Source organism: Pieris rapae, chromosome 20, assembly GCF_905147795.1.
Source record: "Pieris rapae chromosome 20, ilPieRapa1.1, whole genome shotgun sequence".
NCBI lineage: Eukaryota > Metazoa > Arthropoda > Insecta > Lepidoptera > Pieridae > Pieris > Pieris rapae.
In genome coordinates, this window is record NC_059528.1 from 3,526,724 (window position 1) to 3,554,705 (window position 27,982).

The 27,982-nt window shown below is 34.0% G+C and overlaps 1 protein-coding gene across 1 annotated transcript in view; it reads right to left on the bottom strand.

Annotated features, from left to right (window-relative positions):
- Window positions 1-4,960: 4,960 nt before the first annotated feature.
- Window positions 4,961-27,982, bottom strand: part of LOC110996021 (cadherin-related tumor suppressor) — an 87,378-nt gene continuing 64,356 nt past the window's right edge. Inside the window, exons 2-9 of the mRNA XM_022263504.2 lie at window positions 20,746-21,054; window positions 19,696-19,929; window positions 16,634-16,835; window positions 16,077-16,264; window positions 14,955-15,377; window positions 14,015-14,516; window positions 8,447-13,811; window positions 4,961-8,133 (exon numbers count right to left, since the gene is read on the bottom strand). Coding sequence (XP_022119196.2) covers window positions 5,511-8,133; window positions 8,447-13,811; window positions 14,015-14,516; window positions 14,955-15,377; window positions 16,077-16,264; window positions 16,634-16,835; window positions 19,696-19,929; window positions 20,746-21,054 — 9,846 coding nt within the window. The 3' untranslated portion in view covers window positions 4,961-5,510. The remainder of the gene's footprint in view (window positions 8,134-8,446; window positions 13,812-14,014; window positions 14,517-14,954; window positions 15,378-16,076; window positions 16,265-16,633; window positions 16,836-19,695; window positions 19,930-20,745; window positions 21,055-27,982) is intronic.

The following is a 27,982-nucleotide window of genomic DNA, read 5'->3' on the forward strand; positions in this document are numbered from 1 at the left end:
ACCTTAAATATTAATGATAGGATATTTTACTGAAAGAAGACATCGTTTAATTTTTAATAATAAGTAGAACTGCATTCACAGATTTTTAAAAAATTTCCTACCTCAACCGGGAATCGAACCCGCCAAATGTGACAGTAAAATTACATGTATTTTATAATAGCGTTTGAATGGGCTACTCATAAGCATTATTTTTTCCTTAGTAACCTAGCATATTAAATGAAACTAAAAAACATAAAATTTTACATTTTATTAAAAAAAAAAATTTATCAAATGCTCAAAATGTGATCCGTTCTGTTGTATACAAATTCTCACTCTTTTAATAATTTCTCTCCCTGTCGATTTACTTATTTTTGCATGGTGGATGTTTGAAATAATACGTCTAAGTTCATTTTGCACCTGCACACTGTTGTACCGGTTCCTGTAAACTAAATATTTTTTTTTTAATGAACATTTTCCTTCCTGGATCGGCACTTTTGGACAAATTAGATGGCCACCGAGATCCCCAGATCTAACCCCACTTGATTTTTTTTATGGGGTTATGTAAAATATTTAGTTTACAGGAACCGGTACAACAGTGTGCAGGTGCAAAATGAACTTAGACGTATTATTTCAAACATCCACCATGCAAAAATAAGTAAATCGACAGGGAGAGAAATTATTAAAAGAGTGAGAATTTGTATACAACAGAACGGATCACATTTTGAGCATTTGATAATTTTTTTTTTTAATAAAATGTAAAATTTTATGTTTTTAGTTTCATTTAATATGCTAGGTTACTAAGGAAAAAATAATGCTTATGAGTAGCCCATTCAAACGCTATTATAAAATACATGTAATTTTACTGTCACATTTGGCGGGTTCGATTCCCGGTTGAGGTAGAAAATTTTTTAAAAATCTGTGAATGCAGTTCTACTTATTATTAAAAATTAAACGATGTCTTCTTTCAGTAAAATATCCTATCATTAATATTTAAGGTACTTTCCCTCCGTGTGGCATCGCCGTGGGACGCCCTGTATATATCTGTAAATCGATATGTTGTAGATAGTTTTATTTAATGTATCTAGTTGTATATTTATCGCTTTATAAACATATATTAATTTTCTTTCTGAAACATGTAATTTCGTACATTTTATTGAAGGGTAGCAAAGATTTCATGGCCGATTCCTGTTATGGTGCATTTCGTTTGTGATTAATCAAATTCGGATCGTATCGCGTGTCTCATTGGTCTAGATGCTGTTAACCAACAAAATAGTTTAACGTTTCGTATTTTGTTTGAGCTTTTGTTAACAAACCATTTCAAAACTAAATTTCATGAGAAATTTAAATAACTTTTACCATATCAATCAGATATTTGTTTCATTTTAATTCGGAATTTTTTACTTTTATTTCAGGTTAGTTGTTATTCATTTTGGTACGAGATATAAGTCTATTTAGAACAGAAAGACAGAAACATTTATTCAGATACTTAAAAAAAGAGTGAGAAAAAAATATATTTTGGAGTCCTATTAATCATATGTGTGTGTATATCTTAATTGTGTGGTCCTAACAAACGAGTATGTAAAGTATAGTTACTTTATCAAGCTTTATGTCTTTTTGTTCCCACTGTATTTAAGAACTTTTTGTAAATTATGTAAATTGTCAGAACAGTGTTTAGTGATGTTATCGCAGTCAACCTTTTTGTTTTGTGGCCCTCATAATTACAGTCAAGGGCTCAAGCAATTGATAAAGAGAAATTATTTCATTCTTACCTTGTTCTCATCTATGTAAGGACAGACAATAATTAGTTCTAAGATTACTTAAATAGTAATTAATTAGATAAAGAGAATCCGTCAAACCAGTACAGTCTGCTTTAACATTTCAATTTTCAATGTGCTTGATTTTTTTTGTCTACAAAACGCCTGGGGTAGACTGCAGTTAGGTACTAACTGTATGAATTCAATTTTTTTATCAATGCTACTAACATTTTACAACAATCTTTCAACATACAGTAACTTTGTTAATGAGTTCTAAGTTTATATGTAGTTTAAAATTATTATTATTTTTTAGTTAATATTAGTTGATTTTTTATTTTTATTTGGTGGTTGCTTGTTTAATTTTTTTCTAGCACGCTCATAATAATAAAGTATTTATTCATTTTAAGTACATTTTCATTCCTAGGTCTAAGTCCCTTTTAAGTAGAAAATACCTGTGTCAGGGTTTCCAGCTCGTCCATAAAGAAACTTAATTCTAAATTTCTGAAAATAATTATATTATTTCACCTTATTTTATTTATTTTTCAACTCTTATCAATATGCCTGAGTGCATGAGTAAGTGTGTGGATGCAAATGTATGAGTGAGTCAGTGAGTGAATGAATGATTATATGTTTGTAGAATTTGAGATGCCATATTTTCTTGTATGTGTATATGCATGAACACTTTGTTTAAGAACTACGCTCCACGCTACGCGCGTCCAAACGCTGGTCTTCTGATGTCTACCTTCACCATACCGTATCCATTCTTCTTCTTATAGTGGAGAGACTATTACTGGAGTTTGGCCATCAGTCGCTTGAAAGGTGTCTTGTCTTGTACCAGATGCAGCAACGTTCTACCAACACGCCATTTACCCTGGATTGTACCCATTATATTTAATTGAACGAACAGTTATGGCGCAACACGTAGCCAAAGTACGCAACTTTTCGTTGTTTAAAGTTCTGTATATGTTTTATTCGACATTCCAACTCGTTTAAGAACCTTCTTGTTAGAGGCTTTCCAGATCCAGCATATAAGAAGCATGCGAGGACAGCACCACATTTCAAGTGTTTCTAAGAGCGAGTGAGCATCTTCTTTAATGCTCCAAGCTTCACAGCCAATTGTATTTTTTACAGAGCAATTGGCCATATTTAGTACGGTATTCATTGCGTAGAAGTTTCATGAATGTCGTAGGTTGGATCCCCGGCTGTGTGTCAATAAGTTTTCTGTGTATGTGCGCATCTAACTCGCTAGTACGGTGTATGACAAAATTGTGGGTCAACCACCATGTCTCAAACAAGAGAATCGATGTCAACAACACGGAAGACTGATATTACACCTATTTGTCTTCATAGATATATTTATTTATTTTATTTCATAATAAGAATTTAAGGACCAACGGTAGGTAACAATATAAGGATACGTAAAGTTGAAATGTGTTAATATTTTTATTATTATAATATGTATATAGCAGAGCTTACTCCAATTACAATCCACGTCCATATCACTAATACGTCATAAAAATTTCTTTAAATCTCTTTATTTACATGTAATGTCGTGTAAAAAAAAAATAACCTATTTTGATTGCATTAAAATGTTTAGGCCAACGAGATTTTTTGCAAATTTTAGTTCATCACAGATAATAATAATAATAATAATTTATTTATTTTTCTCCCTTAAACATTAAACAATAATAATTCTTAATATAGTAACAGTATTGGGAGACTGGTTTCCAAACTAGGTAAGAACCTGTAATATGGATAACCAGGCTTCCATTCCATAGCATATACATAACAAAAAGGTAGTTTGTAAGGGATTGTGTATGTGAGTGTGTGTGATAGTGGGGAAGGGTATAAATGCGCATTATACGCATGCGTGTGTTAGTGAGTGTTAAAGGGTGTTTGACATGACATAATGAACATATTATGTGAAAATTATTATTTTATTACTTCTAGTAGAATTTCAGTTTCATCATAGCTCAAAGTACTTAAAAATTTATGAATTGTTTGCTTTACACATTTTTTTGTTTTAGCATATATATTCAGAGTTTTGTTGAGTTTGTTATATAAGTAACAGCCAAGAAAAGAGAACGATCGTTGAGAAAAATTAGAAAAAGATGGGGTTGTACAAACGTTATATTTGCGATTTGAGATTCTTCTAATATATTTAATAATATATATCAGTAATAAGCGTTCAGTTACCTCTGTAACACAGTTTTCTACAAATTCATGTTAATGAAGATCTAACTTATTTTAATAAGTAAACTATTTTTTAAAATTATATTTCGCATCCGTATTAACGAGGAATGTATATAAAAACTTAAATGTCTGAAATATGTGCTGTAAATGGTAATTAACCAGTAATTACTATTTACAGCACATATAAAAGAAATTGTTATCGCTCGACGATAACGTAAGTATCGGAAAACTTTTATTACTTTTTTTGAATACCTTTTTCGAACACACATTCCTAAAACGTGGGTTTATCACCATTATAATACATTCTATATTTAAAATGATTCTAAGAAGAGAATTGTGGGTTGCTTGCTTGGATGCAAGGGACGTATAATCTTCGATAAATTTGTTTTGTAAAGTAAAGAAGTAAATACTACTTTTTATTTACCACAATTTTTTTAATACTATATTTTATTCTATTATGAATAGAATATCTATATATATATATATATATATATATATATATATATATAGAATAGAATATAATATCAATCAGATAGTAGTAGATACTGCTCGGATGTTATACCGGTCTTATAGCTCGGCACTTATGACCGATTTACACCAGGCTAGTTCAATCTAGGATAGCGAGCAAGTGTCAGTAAGCTAGCAAGCTAGTCCTTCTGGCTCCGTTTAGACAAAACTAGCTTCATTCCTGAAATAATGAGCTAATTTAAAATCCAGGATAGTTTTTAATAGGAGAGAGTTTTTTTTTTAGGGTAATAGCGCCCCCCACCACTGACTTTACTATCTTGGCTTGTGTACTAGCTTCGATACAAGCTTGTGTACAAGTTTAATCAATATATTTGAACTAAATTTAATATCTCTTTAAACTTATTTATAGTTCAACTAGATTAATATTTAGATACCGTCGTTTACTTACTTTGAGGCATTTTTTTATTGTCCTAATCAAATTAATGATTCTGGTAGTAAGTGTATTTATTCTCTGCCATATAACAAACGTCTATGTAAAGAAACGTATGAAAGAAATAAAAAGCAAGTTAAATTATTGTCACATTTATTTTATATTTAAAATCAGTCGATTCTTACGAACAGAAGTAACATTTGGCACGTAATTCACTACATGTATGGCTTATGTCAACATACGATTGAAATCCCTGATAAAAAGTTACATTCAATTCTATCACATACCAAGTATAAATTACAATTACAATAAAATTCAGTCTATTGTTCCAATTATAGATTATGATGTATAGTTAATATCATAAATACTATCAAAATTGTTTCTTAAATTTTACGGTACTGTGCGAGTTTTTTGATACAAACATTTAAAAAGAGGTAGAATTTTATAATTTATGTTTCCGATTTTTAATTACAAAATATGGCTACAAAAATACAAATTACACTTTATTCCTAAATTAATAGTATGTACAATATATTTACAAACATTACAGTGAAAAATGAGGTTCAAATTAAGGAAATAAGCACCTACAAAATTACATTCAACAAGATATGGCAAGATAAACTAGTCTAGAGATCTTGATACAAGATCGTAACATTTATGTACACATTTCGGTATTTACAAGCATTTTAAACATATTCTTCTGACGGTTTCGGTGTACCATTAGGAAGCCTTAGTGAGGAAGACATGCGTCCATTTACTGAGTCCGGCAGCTCAGCAATATCCTTGAAGACGCCTATCATACTTTCAAAGTTTAGTCCCCAATTCAAATGGTAATCCCAACCTAACGTAGCTGGGGCTGGAGATCCATTGGCTTGCCTGTATAGAGCTGCGCCTACATGTGGCGCTATGTCATCATCCGAAGCGACTAAAGTACTTAAGGAACCACGAAAGGAGGAATCGAAACTTTCATATGGTGGTGGCAGTATGGGCTTTTTACTATTATTGTTACTACTGACGTTAGGCCTTCTGACATCTTCGGGCTTATCCGCACTTAAACTATTATTATCATACTCTATTTCTGAACACGTAAAGCTATCATTTCCACTTTCATCGTCTGACCCCGTTGAACTCCTATTATCCACCGGTGGGGAATGGTGTCTATGGGACATATGGTGATTAACCCCGCCACTACGAGGCGCTTCACTAGAGCTTGACACAGCATCTAATGTGGATACTAAACTTGAAGTGCGCTGTCGGGCATTCATTCTCTCTATTTCTTCTGCAGTTAGCCCCACAGCTCCGGAGCCAACAGAAACTTGAGGCACTTGAGCCGATACATTAGGTGTTTTTCTTCCTGCTGACGAACTTTGCCCGCTTAACTGTGACATAACTGGACTATTTAAACTTCTCTCACTATTGCTATGTAACGCATCTTTGCCAACACCACCGGAACTAGATGTTGTGGCTAGCAAAGCACTCTGAAGTGGTTTGCCTGAAATGTCATGCAGCGTTAATATCCTGGGTTGTTGGCTGAGCTCACTGCTTGGCGATAGTCGTGCAAGAGGAGTTGTTTGATGTTGTCTTGGTTGAGGAGGTGGCTGGGAAGCCTGTGGGAGTGCTCTGGGCGGATATCCACTTGAATGATGTGGTGAATGTCTATGCTGTGGGTTTTGGTGTTTATGGTGATAGCTTGCAATCGGTGGCGGGGTCGCTTTGTATTTCCGTACTCCAGCTGCTTCTCTAAAACCTTTATAATGGTAAACTATATCTATATCCGACGGTGCAATAGAACTTGCATTTTCAAGGTCATAATGTTCAGGTACTTCAGAATTTAAATCCATGCCACTAGGGTGCTCGTGATTATGAGAATGCGAAGTATTTGTTGACGTTGGAGGTAGTACATGATGATCATCTCTTAGGGCTGGACTTTTTCCTACTACTTCTCTTTCTATGATATCAGGTCTTTGGGGTCGTGGAGGATCAAGGTTCATTATTTCCCGGTCTTTATATTTTTTGGATAGTAGCTCCGGTCCGACAATATGACCCACATTTCGCATAATATCAGCACCTTCTGACATATAACTGCTTAGACTTGTTTCATTAGTGTGCATATTTCTATTTAATAAATTGTCATTTGTACCAGCGATTAAATTAGGGGCATTAAGCATAGCCGGTCCTCCATTTTGCTTGGAATGTACGGCATTACTTTTTAGATTTGGAACACCATTCTTTTCTTTTTTCTGTTTTCGAAGGCGGAAAACTATAAAAGAAACTAATATCGCTACTATAAGGATGATAAAGAATGATATGACTAGTGTTATCCCGATGCTTAATGGATCAGGGTTTTGGGCTAAGCCTGCTCCAAAAGCACTATGACATCCAGATATTACTTTTCCTTTACGGTTAACTTCTTTAAAAATGCTTCCATTTCCTGTGAATGGTTGGATTTCATGATTTACTGTAAAATTTGTAAGACAACCTTCGAATTTCTGATAATTTGATATCCACTCTGATTTGACACCTCCTAATGATATGACTGTTAAGTATGGATCAAGAAAATCATGTACACTTGCAGCATCAAGCTCCTCACCGACAATTTTATTATCCACGATTAATTTTATACTCCTTCCATAGGCATACAAGGTAACATTATGCCAGTTGCCATCAGAAACATCGTGTTGCTCAGTTTGAGTCATATTCACAAGTGAACTTTGTTTAGAAGTGTAACTGACCTTTCCGTCTATTAATTCAACTATGGTATAGTACTTGTCCGTAGCAGCATAAAACAGCAAACCAAATGGTTTATGAGATTTAAAAGAGAAAGATAAAGTTTTAGTTGGATTATTAGATTTAGATACAGTTTTACCATAATTTCTATTTGATTTTTTATCCCAAGTAGTACTTCCTCCATAAAATGACTCCAACAATTGCATACGTCTGTGTTTTTCAGAAATTTTATAAAATAAAAATCCAGTCTCTGCAACAGAGATACTTTGTAGTGACGAGCTACAGTCAGATGATATTATATTACCCCCGCATTTACAATAATTCGTTTTCCAACGATCAACACATTCACCACTGCCACATTTGTCATTCTTGTAACATGCTCCGTTTTCTGATCTATCGCAATTTTCTTCAACGCCTCTTGCTTTCAATGGAATGGTTAAATTCAATAATCGGCCATTTACTGATATACTGTGCATACAGCCTACAAAGTCATCGGAATGTATTTGACCTGGTCGCTCTAAAGCAGGATCTGCCTTTTCTAAACCACCAATAAGAAGAGGCTCGTTGTTGAAGTTAAGGGTACTGAAAGGAAATCAATAATTTAAATTAACACTATCCTTCAGAATGCGTAGTAAACATGTAGTTATAAGAGGAGAAATAAAATTGTAATACAATAAATTTAGACACAGATTACAAATGTGTTATTTGATGTATCGAGAAAGCAAATATTTTTATTTAAACAGTTAAGAGTCTTTTAATCACTTCATTTAAAAACTTAATTTTATATATAAGAAAACGAACGAACCAGAAAAAAATAACAACAGCTATTCAATCAAAACCACATACATAATGGAAAATAAATAAAATATAAAGATTTTATGTTTTTAATACTAACCCAGCTTGTCCAGTAGCATCATCATAGCAGGATTTGTCGCCTGGCTCACATTCTGTACATATGTCGCCGTGGTCTGTGCATGAAGCAATACTCAGAGAAATAACTCGCCCATTTCTTGTTGCAGTTAACTTGTACCATTTACCGTCGGCTAAATTTCTTTCAGTGTCCGTAATAGATACAGTTGTAATGGAGGTTCTTGCGCCTCCGAAGGAAAATACAGGTTTCCCTCCAAGTAGCTCTATAGCTATAAAATCTGACCGACCGCCCGTCTGTGCTCCGTAGTTATACAATAGAAGGGAATCTGCTTTAGTTGTAGCGAATATCAAGGTAATGTCATTAGTCGATGCATCTAAGGCGGGGAACTGCATATATGACAGTTCATTAAATCCAAACGTTGAGCTTTCACAATGGGTCCCATAGCGACCATTCGTACAGCTACATTTATATCCTGGTTTTAGGCTAATGCATATTCCGCCATGTAAACACGGATTAGGTCTACATGAATCAATGAGACCTTCACATTGATTTCCACGGTAGCCTGGACGACATAAACAGAAGTATGAAGTTCGATCTGAGCTTTCTTTGCAAGATCCCCCATTTTTACAAGGATTGCTACTACATGCGTCATCTCTTTCTACTTCACAAGTTTTACCTTCATGGCGAGCTGGACATGAACACACGAAATCGTGACCTTGTTTTCGACAAAGTCCGCCAAATTTACATGGGTTTGGTGAACAAGGATCTTGACGCTTTTCACAGTTTTTACCCACAAATCTATCATTACAAATACAGTTATAGTCATGCTCCACTGCGGGCGAAGCAATGATTAAGGCTGAACTTTCAATTACTTTTGTTTCATTTATGACATTGATGGCATCATTGCATACGCCTGAATTTTGACAAGGATTTTTGTAACAAGGAAAGTAAGGTATTACGAGTTGTTTCTTTATTACTTTTTTTATTTCTGCCTCCTTAGACTTTAGGTGATACTCTGTATTTTCTTGTTTCCACATAGAAGTACCCTCTTTTATTGCTATGGTCAAATCCAAACTATCTTTTGATTCATTGATACTGTATATTGAAATTACTTCCTTATTCTTAAGACCAACTTTTAAAATTTCCAACAAGATACGGTAATAATGTGTCAAGAAATTTGAGGCAGTTATGTTGAGTATGCGGAGTGTAACGGATTGCTCTACAGTTTCATTATCATATAAAAAGTACTCAAGGCTAACTGATGAAATCACATCTCTGTGAATACCATCATTTCCAGAGACTGAAAAAGAGTATCCTTGTCCTGGTTTTATAGAATTGGTATAAAGGTCACATCCCCTTCGTATACTTAAAAGTGAAAGTGTATTTTCAGTAGTAGTCTCTTTTATAATTTTACATTTATAATCTCCTACCACATCAAGGTCATTTGGCTTAACATCGGCTATCTTACCTAGTGGTACTTTGTTGTTAAAGGCATAAACTAAAACATGAACAGATCTTGGTGTTGGCGGGTTATCATTCCTATCTAAAACCTTTACTTGAATTGTGTAATTTGATGTCATTACTGGGTTTCCACTGTCCTCAATTTGTATGTCTACTTCTAAATAGGGAGTAAGTTCTCGATCAATTTTTTTAGTTGTAAGTAATACTCCAGTATGTTTGTGTACTTTGACAAAACTCTGGTGTTTTCCTCCTATTATTTTATAAGAGAACGGTGCACCATTTGGTGGTAAATCTGGATCAGTAGCCGAGAGCGTAGTTATACTTGTATTAGGTGGTTCATTTTCATATACGGAACCATCAAAGTTGTCTGTATCAAAAATAGGCCCGTTATCATTTATATCAGTAAGTGTTATTTTCACTGTAGCAGTTCCTGTTTGTGGTGGAACTCCAGTGTCGATAGCGCCTATTATAAGTGAATATGTTGAAACCTTTTCTCGATCGAGGTATCTGCTAACCTCAATCAGTCCACTTTGTGGGTCAATTTTAAAATCATGGTTATCATTTCCGGACAGAATAGAGTAACTAAATTGATTGTTTTGAGGTCGGACATCCTTATCTACGGCTTGTACTTGAATGACATTTTGACCAATACGCGCTCCTTCAGACATTGATGTTTCATAATAATGGCGTAAAAAGACTGGAGGATCATTTCCATCTTGTATTGATATTATAACTTGAGCTTCATCAGTGTCGTTGCCATGTATACTACCATAGTTTTTAGCCAAAACAGTTAGAACAACTCTATTTTGTGTTTCACGATCTAAGTAGCGAGCAACTCTGATAACACCGGTTTGAGAATTAATGTTAAAGCCTTTGTCGTTACTAGATCCGACAAACAAGTAATATATGACACCATCTTCACCACTGTCTTGGTCACTTGCTTGTATTACTCCAACATTTGTGCCAACTTCTGCCGATTCCGAAACGTCAAAGTGAAAAACGGGCTGTACAAACTTTGGATAGAATTCATTTACACCAGTAATTTGAACTAAAACTTCTGTCGTACTTTGCATCAAAGAATTTGGGTTTTCCGCTAATATCTGTAATTTGTATGTATTCTTTTCTTCATAGTCAAATATTTCTTTTGAATAGATCTTTCCAGTATTTTCATTTATGTAAAACAAAGCAGTCATTTTATTTTTTATTTTGTACTTAATAATTGCGTTCTTTGGAGAATCTATATCATTGGCCCGGACCTCAAAAATAAATGTATCAATTGGTGAATTTTCGGGCAAATATGCCTGATAATGCGTCTGATTAAATACCGGTGCATTATCATTTATATCGGTTAGAATAATTGTTACCGTAGCCGTTGCTTCTTTTGGCTTAAAGCCTAAGTCTCTTGCAGTAATATTTAGTCTATATTCTTGCACTTCATCATAATCAAGTGAACGAAGAATACTTATTACACCAGACACTGGGTGAATTTTAAAGACGTTATCTTCGTTTCCTGAAGAAATCTCATATCTTATAATACCATTGGGACCATCATCCTCATCATTTCCTTTAAGTGTTAATATGGATGATCCAATTGGTTCATTCTCTGGAACAATTACTTGATAGCTAAGAGCTGTAAATTTAGGACTATGAATATTTTCTCCTGTTACAACAAATATAAGGCTAGTTTCATCTTGCTGGGGTGGAACTCCACGATCAATAGCTTTTACTTTTATATTATAAAATTGTCCAACATTGTGAAATTGTTTGTTAACAATGACCCACCCTGATATCTTATCCACAGTAAAGTAAGCAGTTCCATTACCACTGGACACGTAATATTCTATTTCAGCATTGATACCGTAGTCTAATGTATCTTTTGCTTCTAGGTTAATTATTTTTTCACCAATCAAGGCATCGTATGGAACAGGAACAAGTTTTTCATGGGGTTCAAACTTTGGTTTATTATTATTGGCATCAACAATATTAATCGTAACTAAACATTCCGATGACATAGGTGGCTTTCCATTATCAGTTGCAACAACGGTTACGGAGTAAGAATTTTCTGGGGATGGGTATACCATTGTGCGTTTATAGTTCATTGTAAATTTACTTAGTATTTCTCCTGTTGCAGGGTCAATCGAAAATAAATCCGAAGTTTGTTGTAAAGAATAGGAAATGATAGAGTTTGGCCCTTGCTTATCTTTATCCGAAGCAATAACCTGTCCAACGAAGCTATTTTTCTTTTGTAACTCTGGGAAATTAAAACTATAATAGGAATATTCAAATTCCGGGGCATTATCATTTTGATCTTGTATAGTTATAGTTAATGGAGTTTCTGATCTCCACGCTCCATCAATTGCAGCAACCTTTAAAATATATTCATCCTGCATTTCTCTATCTAGATGACGAGCTACTGTCACATTGCCAGTAAAAGAATCGATGACAAACTTTTCACCCGGATTTTCAACAAAACTGTAGGTAGCGTTAGCATTTGGGCCAATATCTTGATCCGAACTCGTAACTCTTATGACAAATGAACCAATTTCAGCATTTTCCGTTACATTTACGCTAAAAAGTCTAGTAAATCTGGGGGGATTATCATTTTTGTCCGACACAGTTATAAGAACTGTTGAAGTACCCGTCAGTTGAGGTGTGCCATGATCAACAGCTTCAACTATGATTTCATAAAATGGTATTGATTCTCGATCTAATGCTATATTTGTATATATTTCTCCATTGTATGAGTCAATAACAAATGTTTCTTCATAGTCGTTTAAAAGCCTAAAGCTTATTCTACCATTTTCGTCCGAATCATCATCGTGAGCATTTATTTTCACTACAGTTTGTGGGGGCGATTCCTCTTCTGGAACGGTTGCATTGTATAAAATTTGTTCTATTACTGGGGCATTGTCATTGGCATCAGTAATTTTCACTTCAATTTCTATAAATGATTTTAATGGTGGATTATCTGAATCTTTAACTTCAAACCATACGTCATAAAGGGGCATAGTTTCATAATCAAACCCTTTTCCAGTGATAAACACTTCACCACTTATCGGCTCAACTCTCAGTGCATCCCCTACATTACCCCCTGCTACAGAATATTGTAACAACCCAAGGGCTCCTTTTTTGGGGGAAGTTGCTGATAGACGTGTTACTAAAACGCCTTCTGGTGTATCTTCAGGAAAGGTGAATGTCATTTTATTCGTAATAGTAAATTGTGGAAAGTTTTTACCTGATTTTGGAATTAAGATCAAATCTGCCGTACTCTGTTGCGGTACAGTTCCACTGTCTGTAGCAACTATTACAAGATTAAAAGCAGCTAATGCTCTAGATCTGTCGTTATATTTACTAAGATCTTCTTTGGCTTTAATAACGCCAGTTTGCTGGTTGATATTAAATAAATTCTTGTGTTCACCCTTTAAATCATATACAATTTTTTTATTTAGTCCGATATCATTATCTTTAGCCTTAACGCCAAAAACAAAGTCGTTAGGTTTTGTTTTTTCGCAAATAAAAACTTCATATGTCTTTCGGGTAAACGTCGGCGTATTATCATTTTCATCATCTACAATTATTGTAACGTTGGCAGTTGCTGTCCTTGGGTCCGTTGTAGATGAATCCTGAGCCATTACTATTAAATAATACACCTCCCACTCTTCTCTATCCAAAGTTTCATTTGTCATAATTGTTCCTGTCATGGAATTGATGGAAAATCGTTCGGATTTATCCCCAAGAAGGCTATAACGAATTTTAGCATTATTTTCAATATCAATATCAATTGCCTTTGGACCTAATATAAATGTTCCTGGTGGTGAATTCTCTTTGATATGAGCTTTATAATCTTGTCTTTCGAAATCAGGACTATTATCGTTCACATCTTGTACAATAACTTTCACCGTACCCGAACCCGTCAAAGGAGGTGAACCTGAAAGTAAATATTATAATTTGTTATATAATACATGAAAAATGTTATTTTAATACAAAATACTATTTATTCAAATAAACTAAGGCAAAATGTATATTAATGTAAATTTTAAAATTTCACTACAATACAATATTTTTAAGTGATTTAGTCTTGTTTTAGATAAATAGTGTGACTATATTCGTAAATCTATTAATTTTATTTACCTGTATCCATGGCAACCAAAGATAATGTATATTCATCTTGAGCCTCCCTATCCAAAGTTCTCAGTAAAGATATTTGACCGGAAGATGCATTTATTTTAAATAGGTCTGCGTCACCTTCTTTTATAAAGTAACGCACTTGGTTATTAAAAGGCGGCGAATCAGCATCATAAGCATGGACTGTTAATATAAATCCACCATTGGGTGGGATAACATTTTCCATAACATTAGCTAAATAAGGAGAATCTAAAAATGTTGGCGGGTTATCGTTTATATCCTGCAATGATATTGATAGTTCTGCTGTATCGAATCTAACGTCATCTTTAGCACAATCTTCTGCTCTTATTGTAAGAATATAACGAGATTTTCTTTCAAAGTTCAAATTCTTTGCAACTCGTACAATGCCTGTATCTTCGCTGATACTAAAATCCCTATTATCATCTCCATAATCTATTGAATATCTAACTCTACCATTTGCGTCTTCATCTATATCTGTTGCAGACACCTGAAAAAAAAAATGCGTTATATATAATATATTGTATCAAGTATAGCTTTCATGAACACTAATCTCCATCAAAATCGAAGCCAACATCAAGATAGGCGCAATAATCTAATTGCGTTACTCAATTGTATGCGGTTAGAGCCGTTTCAATTTGAACTGTCTATAATAATCAAATGTAAATGTAATTAAATATCACCGATATTCGGTAGTTAAAGTTAACACGTAAGCAGCGTTAGTAAAAAAGCCAGTAAAGATCGATGATATTCAAAAATTTACCATGAAAGAGTTTTTTATAAAATGTAATAATCATATTCAATTGACAGAAACGCTAAATTGACAAGCGATAACTTGAGCAAGCCTGCATACTAATTTCTTAGCATAACCTAGGAAAATAAGGTTTCTACTTGTATTAACCAGTACATATATCTTTTAACAACTTACTTGTAAAACACTAGCACCTATACTAGCATTCTCTGGCACTGAAGCACTGTACTGTTTTGGATCAAATACCGGGCTGTTATCATTCTCGTCAAGAATTTTGATATCAATTTTAGTTGATGTAATTTGTGGAGGATCTCCCCTATCTTTTGCTTTCACGGTAATTGTATAAGATGACTTCAGTTCCCGATCAAGTTTCCCTATAGCTCGTAAGATACCATCCACATTCCCTAAGGAGAAGTAGCCATTAACTTCAGGATCGGAATCCATAAAGTACTCAACATATCCATTTCTTCCTTCATCTTTGTCAATTGCTTTTATTGTCATAATGACAGTGTTTAAAGGTATGTTCTCGGAAACAGCTGTAGAATTAGAACTTAAAAACTCTGGTGCCATATCGTTTACATCCTTTAATTGAATCGTAACCTGGAATAGCAGAGACAAATGTTATAGAAAACAGACTCAAAGGTCTAAAACTTCTAATAAGCCAATTCTTAAAATGTGTGTATAGTTAAAAAAAAAAAATACACGTATATGTTTTATCTTTGAATTTAAGGATTAAGACACTTCTACAAAAACTATGTTGGCTTATTATCGCAATAAATTTAATATTAAATTAGGCCAAATTTACTTTGCATGCCAAGATGTCTGTTGTGAGTCACTAAGTAGTAATCGACAAATAATCTAAATTTACAGAATTTTTAAAATGTTTGATATAATATATCGGAGTGGCTTAGTGGCTTCAGCGTGCGACTCTCATCCCTGAGGTTCAATCACCTGCTGTGCACCAATAAACTTTCTTTCCATATGCGCATTTAACACTAGCTCGAACGGTGTAGGAAAACATCGTGAAGAAACCGGCTTGCCTTAGTCAAGGGCGTGCGTCAGGCACAGAAGGTTGATCACCTACTTGCCTATTAGAAATGATCATAAAACAGATACAGAAATCTGAGGCCCAAACCTAAAAAGGTTGTAACGCCATTGATTTATTTTTTTATAATATATTGGTCAACATAAATCACTGGAATAATAAAAGGAACTTAAAATTGACTTTTTGAGATAACCTCAAGACTAACCGAGACAGTTACAAAAATCATATTTCCGAATATGTTTGGAGTCTATTACCTGAACAGTTGATGAGAGCTGGGGTTCTGGTGGTTTTGCCAAATCCTTAGCAATTACAATAAGGTTGTACATAGATATCTTTTCTCGATCTAAAAGGTTTGCAGTATGGATTGTGCCATTAGAAGTAATAGTAAAATCGCTGTTTTCGTCTCCTGAAGTGATACTGTATGCCAATTTTCCATTCCAACCTGTAACGTTGCGTGAAACATTATAAATTATAATCTATTCATTCTCTGTTTTTTTTATGTTTCTATGTATTTTTATTTCTATTAAAATGTTAGCAATACTTGTATTATGTACTTAACTTACTGTATAAATAACAGTGGCAAACTCAGAAAAAAATCAACTTTTCAAGAAATAAAAAAAATCAAATATCTTGTTGGTTGGAATCGTGCGATCGTTCGACGTTATTAATAATATTTTTGTTTTTATTTAGTCTTCATAAAAGCATAAATACGAACCAAAACTAAGTATATATTTTAGATATTATTTTTAGAGATTATAGGCTTGTTTTTGTTCAGAATATTAAAAAAAATGTTTTGTAAAATAATGCTTACCTGAATCTAAATCAGTCGCGCTAACAGTTACCACAGAGGTTCCAACCGGAACATTTTCCAGGATTTCATTCGAAAAGCTCATAGGGTCGAATATAGGGGCATTGTCATTAAGGTCAATGACATTTATATATATCGTAACCGTTCCTGAAAGTGATGGCTGTCCGTTGTCTTGCGCCTGCGTCACTAATATATAGTGTGGTGTCTGAAAATTATAAATCAATAATGAGAACCTTTACTGCCAGGCTCATAATCCAATTATTGTCTAATTTATATTTAATTTCATTACATTGTCCAGTATTCACATTAAATATGATCAAATGTTCAATGTTACTGAATAATTTAAGCATCGTACAAATGTAACAGTATGAGAGAAGTTCTTAATAGAAAAAGTATTTGCGTAAAGGATGCAAAGTACAAACAATCTAGTATTGTTTTTAATACGTATGAAATTATCATTTAATAATTTGAATAGTCATATTTTTAAATTTAATAACTAGCTTTATCAAGTATTAGCGTACAAATTAAACGAAAACAAATCACCTACACTATACGAAGTACTTTTTATTTAATATTGAAAATACAAGAACTAAAGACAAACTATATTTAAGCTAACCCTAAATGAATGAGTAAAAAGAACTAACGCCAAACTTTATTATTATAAAATAAATACAATATTTTTTTAAAAGAAACCTATAAATATTTATAAGAACTTTGTGCTTAAGAATAAAGGAAGACTTCCAGACACAAATCACTATGTACCGGCGGTTTTAATAATGACCTAAAGACTAACATCTTCCAAGCAACCATGTTAAGGACATTTAATTTTAGACAAAGATATGCCAAACACAAGTTTTTGTATGGATTACATAATTCAGTATTATCTCATAATAAAACCCGAAGATCCTTTTATATTACAAAGTAACAATATAAGCGAGACTGGAATGAAAACCGCACATAATAGGTCACCAAAACTTCCCAGGTATGACAAGCTCTTTCATTTGTGGATCGTGAGCGCGTTGGCATTTAAAAAACAGGCATCGCTCCCGGAATCCGGCTCGCGAATGTTTTGCGGACGGTCGCTTTGTCAGACATTGTTCGGGCCTTAATTTCGATGGCGGATCGAGTTGGCAAATGCCGAATATGATGCCCGACGCGAAAAAACTGTACCGGGTGGAAATTAGCAGTTCTCTAGTACGGGGAATTGGCGGGCGGTCGAGAAAACGATTGTACACAGCAGATTGTTTTTACTAATTAGCAACGTCTGATGAATCCTTGTTCACTGTCCTTCGTATATTTAATGTTTAACTACGATTTGCTTAAGATTTTTATGTACCTACTTGTTTAAAACTCGTCAATTGGGGCAGCCATTTCTGCGTGGCCAGGAAATCTAAGGGCCTTTTGGGTTATTCGATTCGAAACTTAAAAAGTGATTTCAATATTTAAAAAATATTTTCCCGCCGCTTAAAAATATAATAATGAATATTGTATTATTAATATACTATTAATAATACAATATTCATTTCTCTACATAGTAATACGTTCCTATTTCAGTCTAAGTTATTTTAATAGTACAAGTTCTGAAATAGCGAGTGGCTTGAAGCGGTCAATGTCCGTACATAGATCTATGTTAAGATAATTGTATCAAGCACAATATGTATATAGATGGTTTTTGAAAGTCCGAGACGTATCTCGTCATCAGTTAAATAACTAAGCGCGACGAGGGATTAGTTTTTATGGCTTGCTTCGAATTAAATGTCTCCTAAGCTGAATTGGTTTATACGCGTGTATTATTCCAGCGATTACTGATTTTAATTTTTTTTTTCTAAGAGATCGTCGTAACGAATGTGTTTAATTTAACGTTATTGTACTAGAGATTATTCACGGCTAGTTATTTTATTTAATATGTATCGCATAGATCTAGATACTGATGCCCTCTATAACTCTGTTATTCATCACTTTTCTCTATCTATTGGTACTTTTTTATGTAATAGGAGGCAAACGGGTAGGAGGCCTATCACTTATTTACCGTCGCCCATAGTCACTCACACTGAAGGCTCGTAAGTGCGTTGCCGGCCTTTTGAAAAATTGGTACGCTCTTTTCTTGAAAGAGCCTAAGTTTTTGAAATGTTTATATATTAATCATAAATAATTTTTGTTTGTTTGTTCCCTTTTATATATCTTTTTGTTGTTAAATGTATCATGTATTCCATCTTTGGCTATATTCTCAGTGTATTTGTTGTTTGTAATTATATATAATTTATGTTAGCTGTAGGAGTACTAAATAAATAAATAATTCTAAATGTGAAAGAAATATCCAAAATTCTATAGTTGTTTTAGCCTATTAAATATAAAGAAACACTAAAATCTTTAAAAGGGCCCGGGGGCTGTTGGACTATTTTAATGATTTTTATATCATTAAAACAGTCCCCGTGCCCCAACGGGGGCTTATATCTACGAACTCAATAAAAACTCATTACCGCACAAACGAAGTTCGTCGAAAGAAAGACAGTAATTGGCTATTATTTACTCTTGGGAACGTTTATCTGCCTGATTTTAATCACTTAACCTTTAAGCATGTTTTTATGTTATTTTACGGCGCAACTACGCACCTCGTTCCGCTTATTTGATCGTGTTTAAAATGTTGGATTAATTTCTAGATAATTGAAACGTTTTATCAATTTACTATAAAAGTGTATATTGAATTTACGCGATAATTTTTACGTTTCTTTAATATATTACACGCATTAAGTTTATTTTACAGAGCCAACGCGTTTAATGGTGCTTCTTTATCACTTAAAACGCATTTTGTAGATAATGCAAAAATTCCAGTATTTGAAAATTGTGGACAGTATTAAAACTGTACTTTCTTCTCTTGTGCTACATCCGACAAAAATAAACCAGTACTGCTTGCAATTGCGCACGCGTCGAAAAATTTATTATTAAAAAATTACATTCAGAAAACAATTGGAAAATTTTTGAATCATCTGCCAAAATAGTAACAAAATAGTCCATCTCAATTCACCTTTGGGTAAAGTTTTTCTTACATTGTAAAGTGTACCTACCTCTTCATAATCAAGCCTAGCTGTCAATGTAAAGACGCCGGTCTGCGGGTTGAGCGAGAAGATATCATTAGCCCAGTCAGAGATCACAGTGTATGTCAACTGGGCGTTAGGGCCGGCATCGGGGTCAATGGCCGCCACAGTGCCAACTACGGAGCCTCGCGCTGCGTTCTCTGCTATATCGAAGGAGTACGCGCTCTCTTTGAACACAGGTGGATTATCGTTTGTATCCGTCACCTAGAAACATTCACACGTATTATTATGAGCTAACATTTAGTAAATACTTCATCAACATAGTCAACTAATATGGCGTTGCAGCATAGTTAATACATTGTAGTTGTACAAAACACTTGAACATCATTAAGGTTTGAAAGAATTCAAATAACTGAGTTATACCAATACGATAAAGATTTCATGTTCATATTAATCTACATATAGCAAACTTTCAAGCTTAACATGCTTACTAAACAAAACGGAAGCCTTTAAAAAGATTTGGACAATTCATACTAATTATAATTAATAAATAAGATAAAAATTGATACAGTCTATTTATGAAATTCGAATTTCTCGCCTATACATACATTTATTTAATTATATAAAACAATAACTAAGCTTAAAATATAATAACTAAAATAGATAATATAATAAAGAAAAAAGAGACTCGCCCTTTAGGTAAGGTTCTGAAGATACTGGCAGGGTTCCCTTTGATAGCTAGACTAATTATTTGTTTGAGATGATGTATCCTGTGAAGTCGACTAACCTTAAACCTAGGACCCCACAGACCAAGGGTCTCGACACCGAATGTGACAAAACCATATACGGAAATACAGGTCGTATTTGTACGCAGGAGTTTCAATGTTAACAAATTAATTTTACGTAGGTTCTTTAATGTGTATTTAAATGCATAAAATTTATCAGCCTTGATGATCACTGTTAGCTTCTCCGTTTTCAACCGAATACTTACTCGTTTCCCTAGAATCCGAAATCTCTGCGCTGACATAAACATGTACATTAAAATGTCTTAGTTACTTAATAACCGAGCAATTTACAAACCTGTATAACGACTGTCACATCTGTAAACTGCATTCCATCATCAGCCCGAACGACTACTTCATATTCCGATGTCGTTTCTCTATCCAAGGGCTCCTTGAGGCTTAGGTCTCCAGTCAGGCTATCCAACAAAAATGGCGTCGTATCATCTGACTGTATGCTGTATGTAATTGTTCCGATTGTGTCCGGGTCCTCTGCCGAGATCCGCGCAATAATCTGGCCAGGTGTGAGATCTTCGGACGCCGTGTACGCTGCTGGTATGTTTTTGAACTCCGGGGGACTGTCATTTCTATCTAAGATGACAACCTCCACCTGAAAAAAGTAGTTGCGTGTATTAAATTCCAGATACGAGAAAGGTTATAATAACAGTTTACATCTGTTAAAATTTAACAGTTTTGTAGGTGTAGAAACTGATTTAAGTATGTGTGTAGGCAATAATTACGATAAAATTATAACATATATGTATTGTTGTGCCATGCACAATGATTCCATTATACCATCCCCGTCAAATTATATATTTAACAAAACAATCTCGTACCACGATGAGTGATGTTTTATTTATAATGTTGGCAGAAAATCGTCCAGTTTAACACACTATAAGAACACGAAGCAAATTAATAATTCTAAAAATGCAGCCTGCGAGCGGCAGCCTCGACAAATCTGTAACTTTACCGTCCGACGGAATGACAAAAGATGCATTTCGATTTTTCAGATAACCTTTATTTTGAATACAATAAACTGTTAAAACTTATTTTAATAATGCTTTTAGGGATTGATAAATTTAATACAGAGTAATTTAGATCAAACACAGTGATAGAGAATGTCTGTATCCAGTATCGTTCAATAGTACGTTCGATTCCCGGCTGTGCATAAACTTTCTGTGCGTATTTTACACTCGCTCATACAGTGAAGGCGATCATATCTCAAATCACATGTAGGACTGAATGCTAAACACCCACTTGTCTATAACATCTAAGAAACGGATGAAATTTGAGGTCTAGACTCGCATAGAGTTGCAGCGCCACTGGATTATTATTGTTAAGTTGTATGTTATGGTGGGTCAAGTCAATAAAATTGATTGTACAATCGTGCTCACTAAGAGCCGTGTTAGCCTAGTGGTTTTAACATGCGTTCTCATCGTTGAGGTCGTAGGATCAATCGCCGGCTATGCACCATTGGACTTTTTAAGTACATTTGTTTAAACTATGAAGAAAAACGTCGTGAGAAAACCGATTTTCCTTAGATCCAAAAGATTGTTTGACAATTGACATGTGTTTGTGAAACGGATACAAATCTTAAAATGTTTATTTTTATTTAGATCCGGTATAACTATTTATTAAACTAATAACTGGCATTACGATTGAGCTTCGAAAATAAGTCATTGACCCTTAAAAAGGTACAGTCGTTTGATGAGATGTTTTAGATAAGATTTATTAAGTTAGACTCGTGCTTTACAAATGCAGCTGTTAGACATTTATAAAAAGGCAATCGAACAAAACTCGACAAATCAACAAAGGCAAGGAAATTGTAACTGAACGGGCTCAGTTTCGTCATCTGTACGGTGAAGCATGAAGAATTTGGAGCACAATGATCGGACCCGTCAGATATAAGATTGTAAAGATTTCTCTTGGAAGCTGCGCATTTGTTATGATGACTCAATCTTTTCTTTGTGTACTGGAGTACCATCGTTGGCTAGCATAGTCACAGCCGTCGACACCTACGCACATTACGTAAGAGAAGCAGCAATTAACGCCGATTGAGTGTTCCCATCTGTCAAGTAAATAAATTGAATTGTGATAATAAAATTTATTGTTCACCTTTTATTGGTTAGCTTTCGAATTGAATTTATGGTATCAAACATTCTAAAAGTTTTGAAAATAGAACATAACATTCTAACAAAGTATACTTGCCTAATTATATTTCTCAACGTCATGTTAAATGTTTCTTGTGGACCCCCTAGAGGTTATGTTTAAAGTACCTCATCGATTAAGGGAAGAGAAATGACAGAATGTTCTAGAAACAATTAATCAAGTTTCGATAATTGATCGTTCTGCGCTACTAGATTAATATGAAATATCAAATCAATATGTTTTAGTCTACTTTTGAATAATGATTAGTAAATCAGGCACAAAAAATATCGCATTCTTATATTTTAAAAGTTTTAACTGCACTTTAAGTCAAAACAATAAGGTTCATAATAAAGAGCGAGGTTTCTTAAATCCATTAAATCCAGACCTGTTAATCTGTTGCAATACATACATTTTAAATATCGCAAGAATACAACACAATTATTAAGTAAGAACACAGTACTCAACCAATGTATAATGCGTGTTGTATGACAGTTTGAAATATTGACCGATTTTTTAAATTTTAGATAAATGGATACCAATAATCACCTTCACAAAAAATGTCTTCCCACTCAGTACGTTTTGATTATGACAATCGTTTTACATGATTTTTTGTTCAGTATATTAAACATCGACACCATATAATTAATATCGTACGTTTAATTTGTTTGATTTATTTTCGCAATATATTATCAGCTTAAGTTATTACAATGTATTCAAATATTTTAGCTGTTTTCGATTCATAGTATGTAACCAACACTTGTACTATAAACGTTTTTTATGATGCAAGAGGCAAACAGGCATAAGGTAAAAGGCAAAAGGATGCTAAGTGATACCGCCGCCCATGGACAGTCGCACTGCCAAACGCCTCGCAAGCAGCGCGTTTGCGAGGTGCGTCAGCCTTTTAAGGATTGATACTCTTTTCTTGGGGGATTCTAAGTCGAATAGGTTCGGAAATACTTCGGATCCGAGTGGGCAACGCTACTATGGCCCCGGTCCACTCGGATCCGAGAAAAGAGCACTTAAATTTAACCAAATTGAGAACCTTTAGTTCTGTGCGCGTCATTAATACAGCTATTGATTACAATGGAAATTTAAAAATTCAATCTTTAATGTCCCAAACGAGAAAGCGCCGGTTTCTGAAAAATGACCTTCCAATTTTGATATACTAACGTTATGTTCACCGACATCAATCATTCTACTCATTTGCTTCGAAAATTTTGGTCTTTTTATTGCGTTACTCCATTTTATTACACCTAATTTCATTCGACGTCATCACAATGGTCAGCCCAATGGAGCTATGGTCAGATTGGAGAGCGTCGCCGCCGTGCAATTTATCATTTTTCGTACAGGTCATTTTAATCCTATCGAAATTTGTAATTTATGGGTCTTATTACTCAGTTATGTTTTTTAATTGTGTTTTACGAAAGATATACAATTTTTCATGTACGTCTAATATAGTATATATTACTAACGCGTCTCGGCTTCACACGGATGGACGGATTATATCATAAACGTTATTTGAAGATATGTTGCTATTTGAGAAACGAATTTAACAAGAGTGGTTTGCATTAAACAAATTTTGAAGCCGTTAAAGGATTTCCAAATAGCAATATCATATATTTATGCAAATAAAGTAAATGTAGTCATACAAGGCCAATGAATACAAAAGAAAACATTATTTTTAGTGTACATATTTAGAAATCGGTTTCATTATTTCAAATAAGAAAATTGTGACTTAAAATTCATATATGACACTTACTACGATTTGTCACCTAATCCAGTTAGTTTAGTATTGCATTCGTATTTTTAGTCTTTGTAACACATTAAAAAAAATACTGTACGTGAAGAGTCATTTAGTATCCTGTCATATTTTCACTGGCTCTCGATTTATCGCCTGAAGAACAGATATGGTGGCATCGTTTATGTTAGAATACTTAGAACAAAGTTAGTGCATGTTAGACTATGTTTAGATCGCTTCGTGACCGTGCAACGCGGGCACCGCTATACCCCCAGGTTCGCGCAATTATGTTACTTGTCAGAGATTACAATATTAACAGATACATAATCTTATTTATACATAAAATTCCGACCAATATCAAATAAAATGTTATAGTTTTAACGATAAACAAAAATATATTTAAATTTATCGTGTATACCTTTTTAAAGGTATAGATTTTAGACCATTGATAAATACTATTTTATCATGATTTTTGCTAGTATATAAGATAGTGTATAGTATTTATTGTACTCTTGTTGAATAAACTTAAAAACTTTAATTATTTTTTAATAATATCACTAGCGGCTTCGTAATATTTATTTGTTTTGTATATATAAAAATTCAAACTAGCGATTAGGTTTGCCGATCAACATGTCTACCGTAGGCGATTTTTATGAAACAATGAAAAGATGTCATCTCACACCCATATTACCCATGGGCGCTTCTACGTGATTGTACTCCGTAATTTGTATTAAGCGTGCGAGTTGAGTCCGCCCACGTTGGCTATCTGTTGGAAATATATGTAAAATATGCACAAAAGTACCCAGGATAAAGTGCATCGATAAGAGGCGACGCAATTTGCATCGCCGTAAGCGCAAAGAACGATAATTTTGAACCTGTCTCTACCGAAATGTTGCTATGAGACATACAAAATAAGCATAATATCAAACACTTGTGGTACTTAATATTCTCGAATGAATGGCCAAAATAAAACTGTCGTTAACTTGCCTTTAGTATACAGCTAGGTTCGAGGTAAAATAAATAAAACATATTTAGATTTTGATTGGATTGGCTGGCCTGACGAACATTGTGGAAGATACTTCAATGTTTTAACATCTACATAATAACTTTGAAATTATTTCGCAGCCCTTCATTAAAACGTGTATCTTTCACCTGCTCAGTAGTAACGGTAAAATCTATAAATAAGTTGATTGGAAATCCAAATGCATTTCCTAATATCAAAATCCTTACAAAAGATTAAAATCCGAAACGTTTAACTTAATTGTATAGTCCTTAAATTGTCCTCTTGTGCGATATGGTTTTGCAGGTAATGATATGCATTAGTGGGCATGCAAGTATCGTGCTGCAGGGCAGACACGCAAACATCCTGTATTTCTCCTAAATTCCCTTCCCGAGGGCATTATTGCCTGATTATTGCCAGATTGATAATGTAATTTTATAATAGCTTACGTCCTATCTGAAACATCTTAAAAATGCTGAATATATGGGAAATTCATTTTCGTTCGTTTCGTCGTATTTGTATTCGTTATGTTCAGATAAGCCTCTTAAATGTTTAAGAATTCTGTTTGTTGCAGAGTGCGATTTCACTTGGACAATACACTAAAATAAACCACATGTTTTGACATGAGAGTATATACAGGTTATCACAAAAATCTACTTCTGTGCGCCGAAAAACACTGGCTATGTTATTTCCTGGCACTAAAAAGGTTTTTAGAGTCGCTTTGGTTTCTAACTGTGTGTAAGTATTTATTTATATTTAAAAAATCTCAAATGTATTATTCTTACTTCCAACGCAAACTTGAATAATAGCAGCAGTTTGTATTCACAATGTCCGTTAGGAAACGGGTGGAACTGTCAGATAATTCAACCTCAAACAATATTCACGGTCTTCCAGAAAATAAATGAAGTACACGAACGAATATCACGAGTTCAGAATTTTTCAATGTCGCTCTGGAATCGCGATCGGCGCGGGCGCAGCGGCGAGCACAAAGCACCGAACGATTAACGAACTTAAACCAAACGAGGGCATCTTAGTTTTGTTTTTACTTGTCGATTATTTGTCTTTGAAGTCTAAAATAAAACAAAGATTAGCTTGTCATTATTTCGTACTCACCCTTTCAAACGGCCGTTCCATAATGTTTAATTTGATCGCAGGTTTTAATGAGAAAATTTCTCAGTGCCATATAAAGTTTCTTATGAAGCCAACATCCTAATTAGCTTTATCTATAAAATATTATTTTATGACAGCGATAATCATAACTATTTATCGAGGATGATTGGTTCGGAAACTCAAGTCATTGAGGGGAAACAATGGAGGCGATAACAAAAGAATTACAATGTACTGCCAAAACAGTACAATCACAACTCGCAGGTTGATATAGACATAGTAAATATGGCTGGTGTAAGCTTAACTTTGTGTTTAATTTTCCTATTTTCCCGCACCAACTAAAAAATAGCCTTTACAACTCTTTTATTTAAAATTAAAATTATAACAATTAATTATGTATGAACTAAACTACAGATTTTCCCGACTCCTGTTAATTACCAGGTGCCTGAGAGACAAGTTGTTATCTAACCTATGTTTATAGCAATTAATTGATTTTATTAACCTAACCGTACATAATATGGATATGTTTTGTTTTAAGTAATAATTATCGAGGATACATTGGTCAAAATTTATAACTTCTATCCTGTTTTTTGTGTGGCATTGGCGCGGCTTAAAATAAATAACCATCAATATTTTGCCTTGGCGAGCCTTCTGACTGTATATAGGCCATCAGTTGATCCTCCTTCCCAGTTTACCCCTTGTTCTATTAAAAAAAACTTGATTCCCGAAACACTATTTTCGTTAGGTACATATCAATGCAGTTCCTTTAAAAAATTGGCATTAGATACAAAAATACGTTGCAGCCAAATTGTAAAGATTTAGACGAAGAAGGGTCATCAGATCGTACGATAATTAAGATCAGTCAGCACTATATTTTACGCCTAGCATCTTGACTTCGGTCACGACTTTTTTCCATGTTGAGTGAGACCATTGTTGCTATACTGATTCATGACTCGAATTGAACACAAAAGCTTATGCTTTATCATTTCCTATAAAAGCATTTTCTAGTTTTGTTGAGTGGATATTGATGTTGGCTAGTTTTGATCAATAATATTAGGCAATGGAAATATACATTTGATTGTATTGCCCGCGAGGTTTTGAGCGTAAATAAAATATATCAGCGCTACCTTTTTAGGTTTTGTCCTCAGATTTCTGAATATGTTTCTTGATCATTTTTCGAGTTAATAGGGAAGTAGGTGAGCCGCCTCTAGCTTACCCACGCTGTCAACATTTTGGTTCAAGGACACATTGCTTTCGTCACAATGTTTTCCTCCACCGTTTGAATGATAAACACGCACATAGAAAGTTCATTGGTTTATTGGCCGGGGATCGAACCTACGAGCTCAGGCCACTAGGCCAACACTGCTCAAAAAGTGTGCGTTAAAGTAATTTTAAATATGATCACGACTAAAACGTGGTAATTATGGCCAAATGATTACATATGATATACTGAATTCCTTGTTAAAGTATCGTTAAATTTACGGGCTCCTTATTTATTTATTTCGTATTTCTACAGCTAACATAAATTATATACAAACAAATACA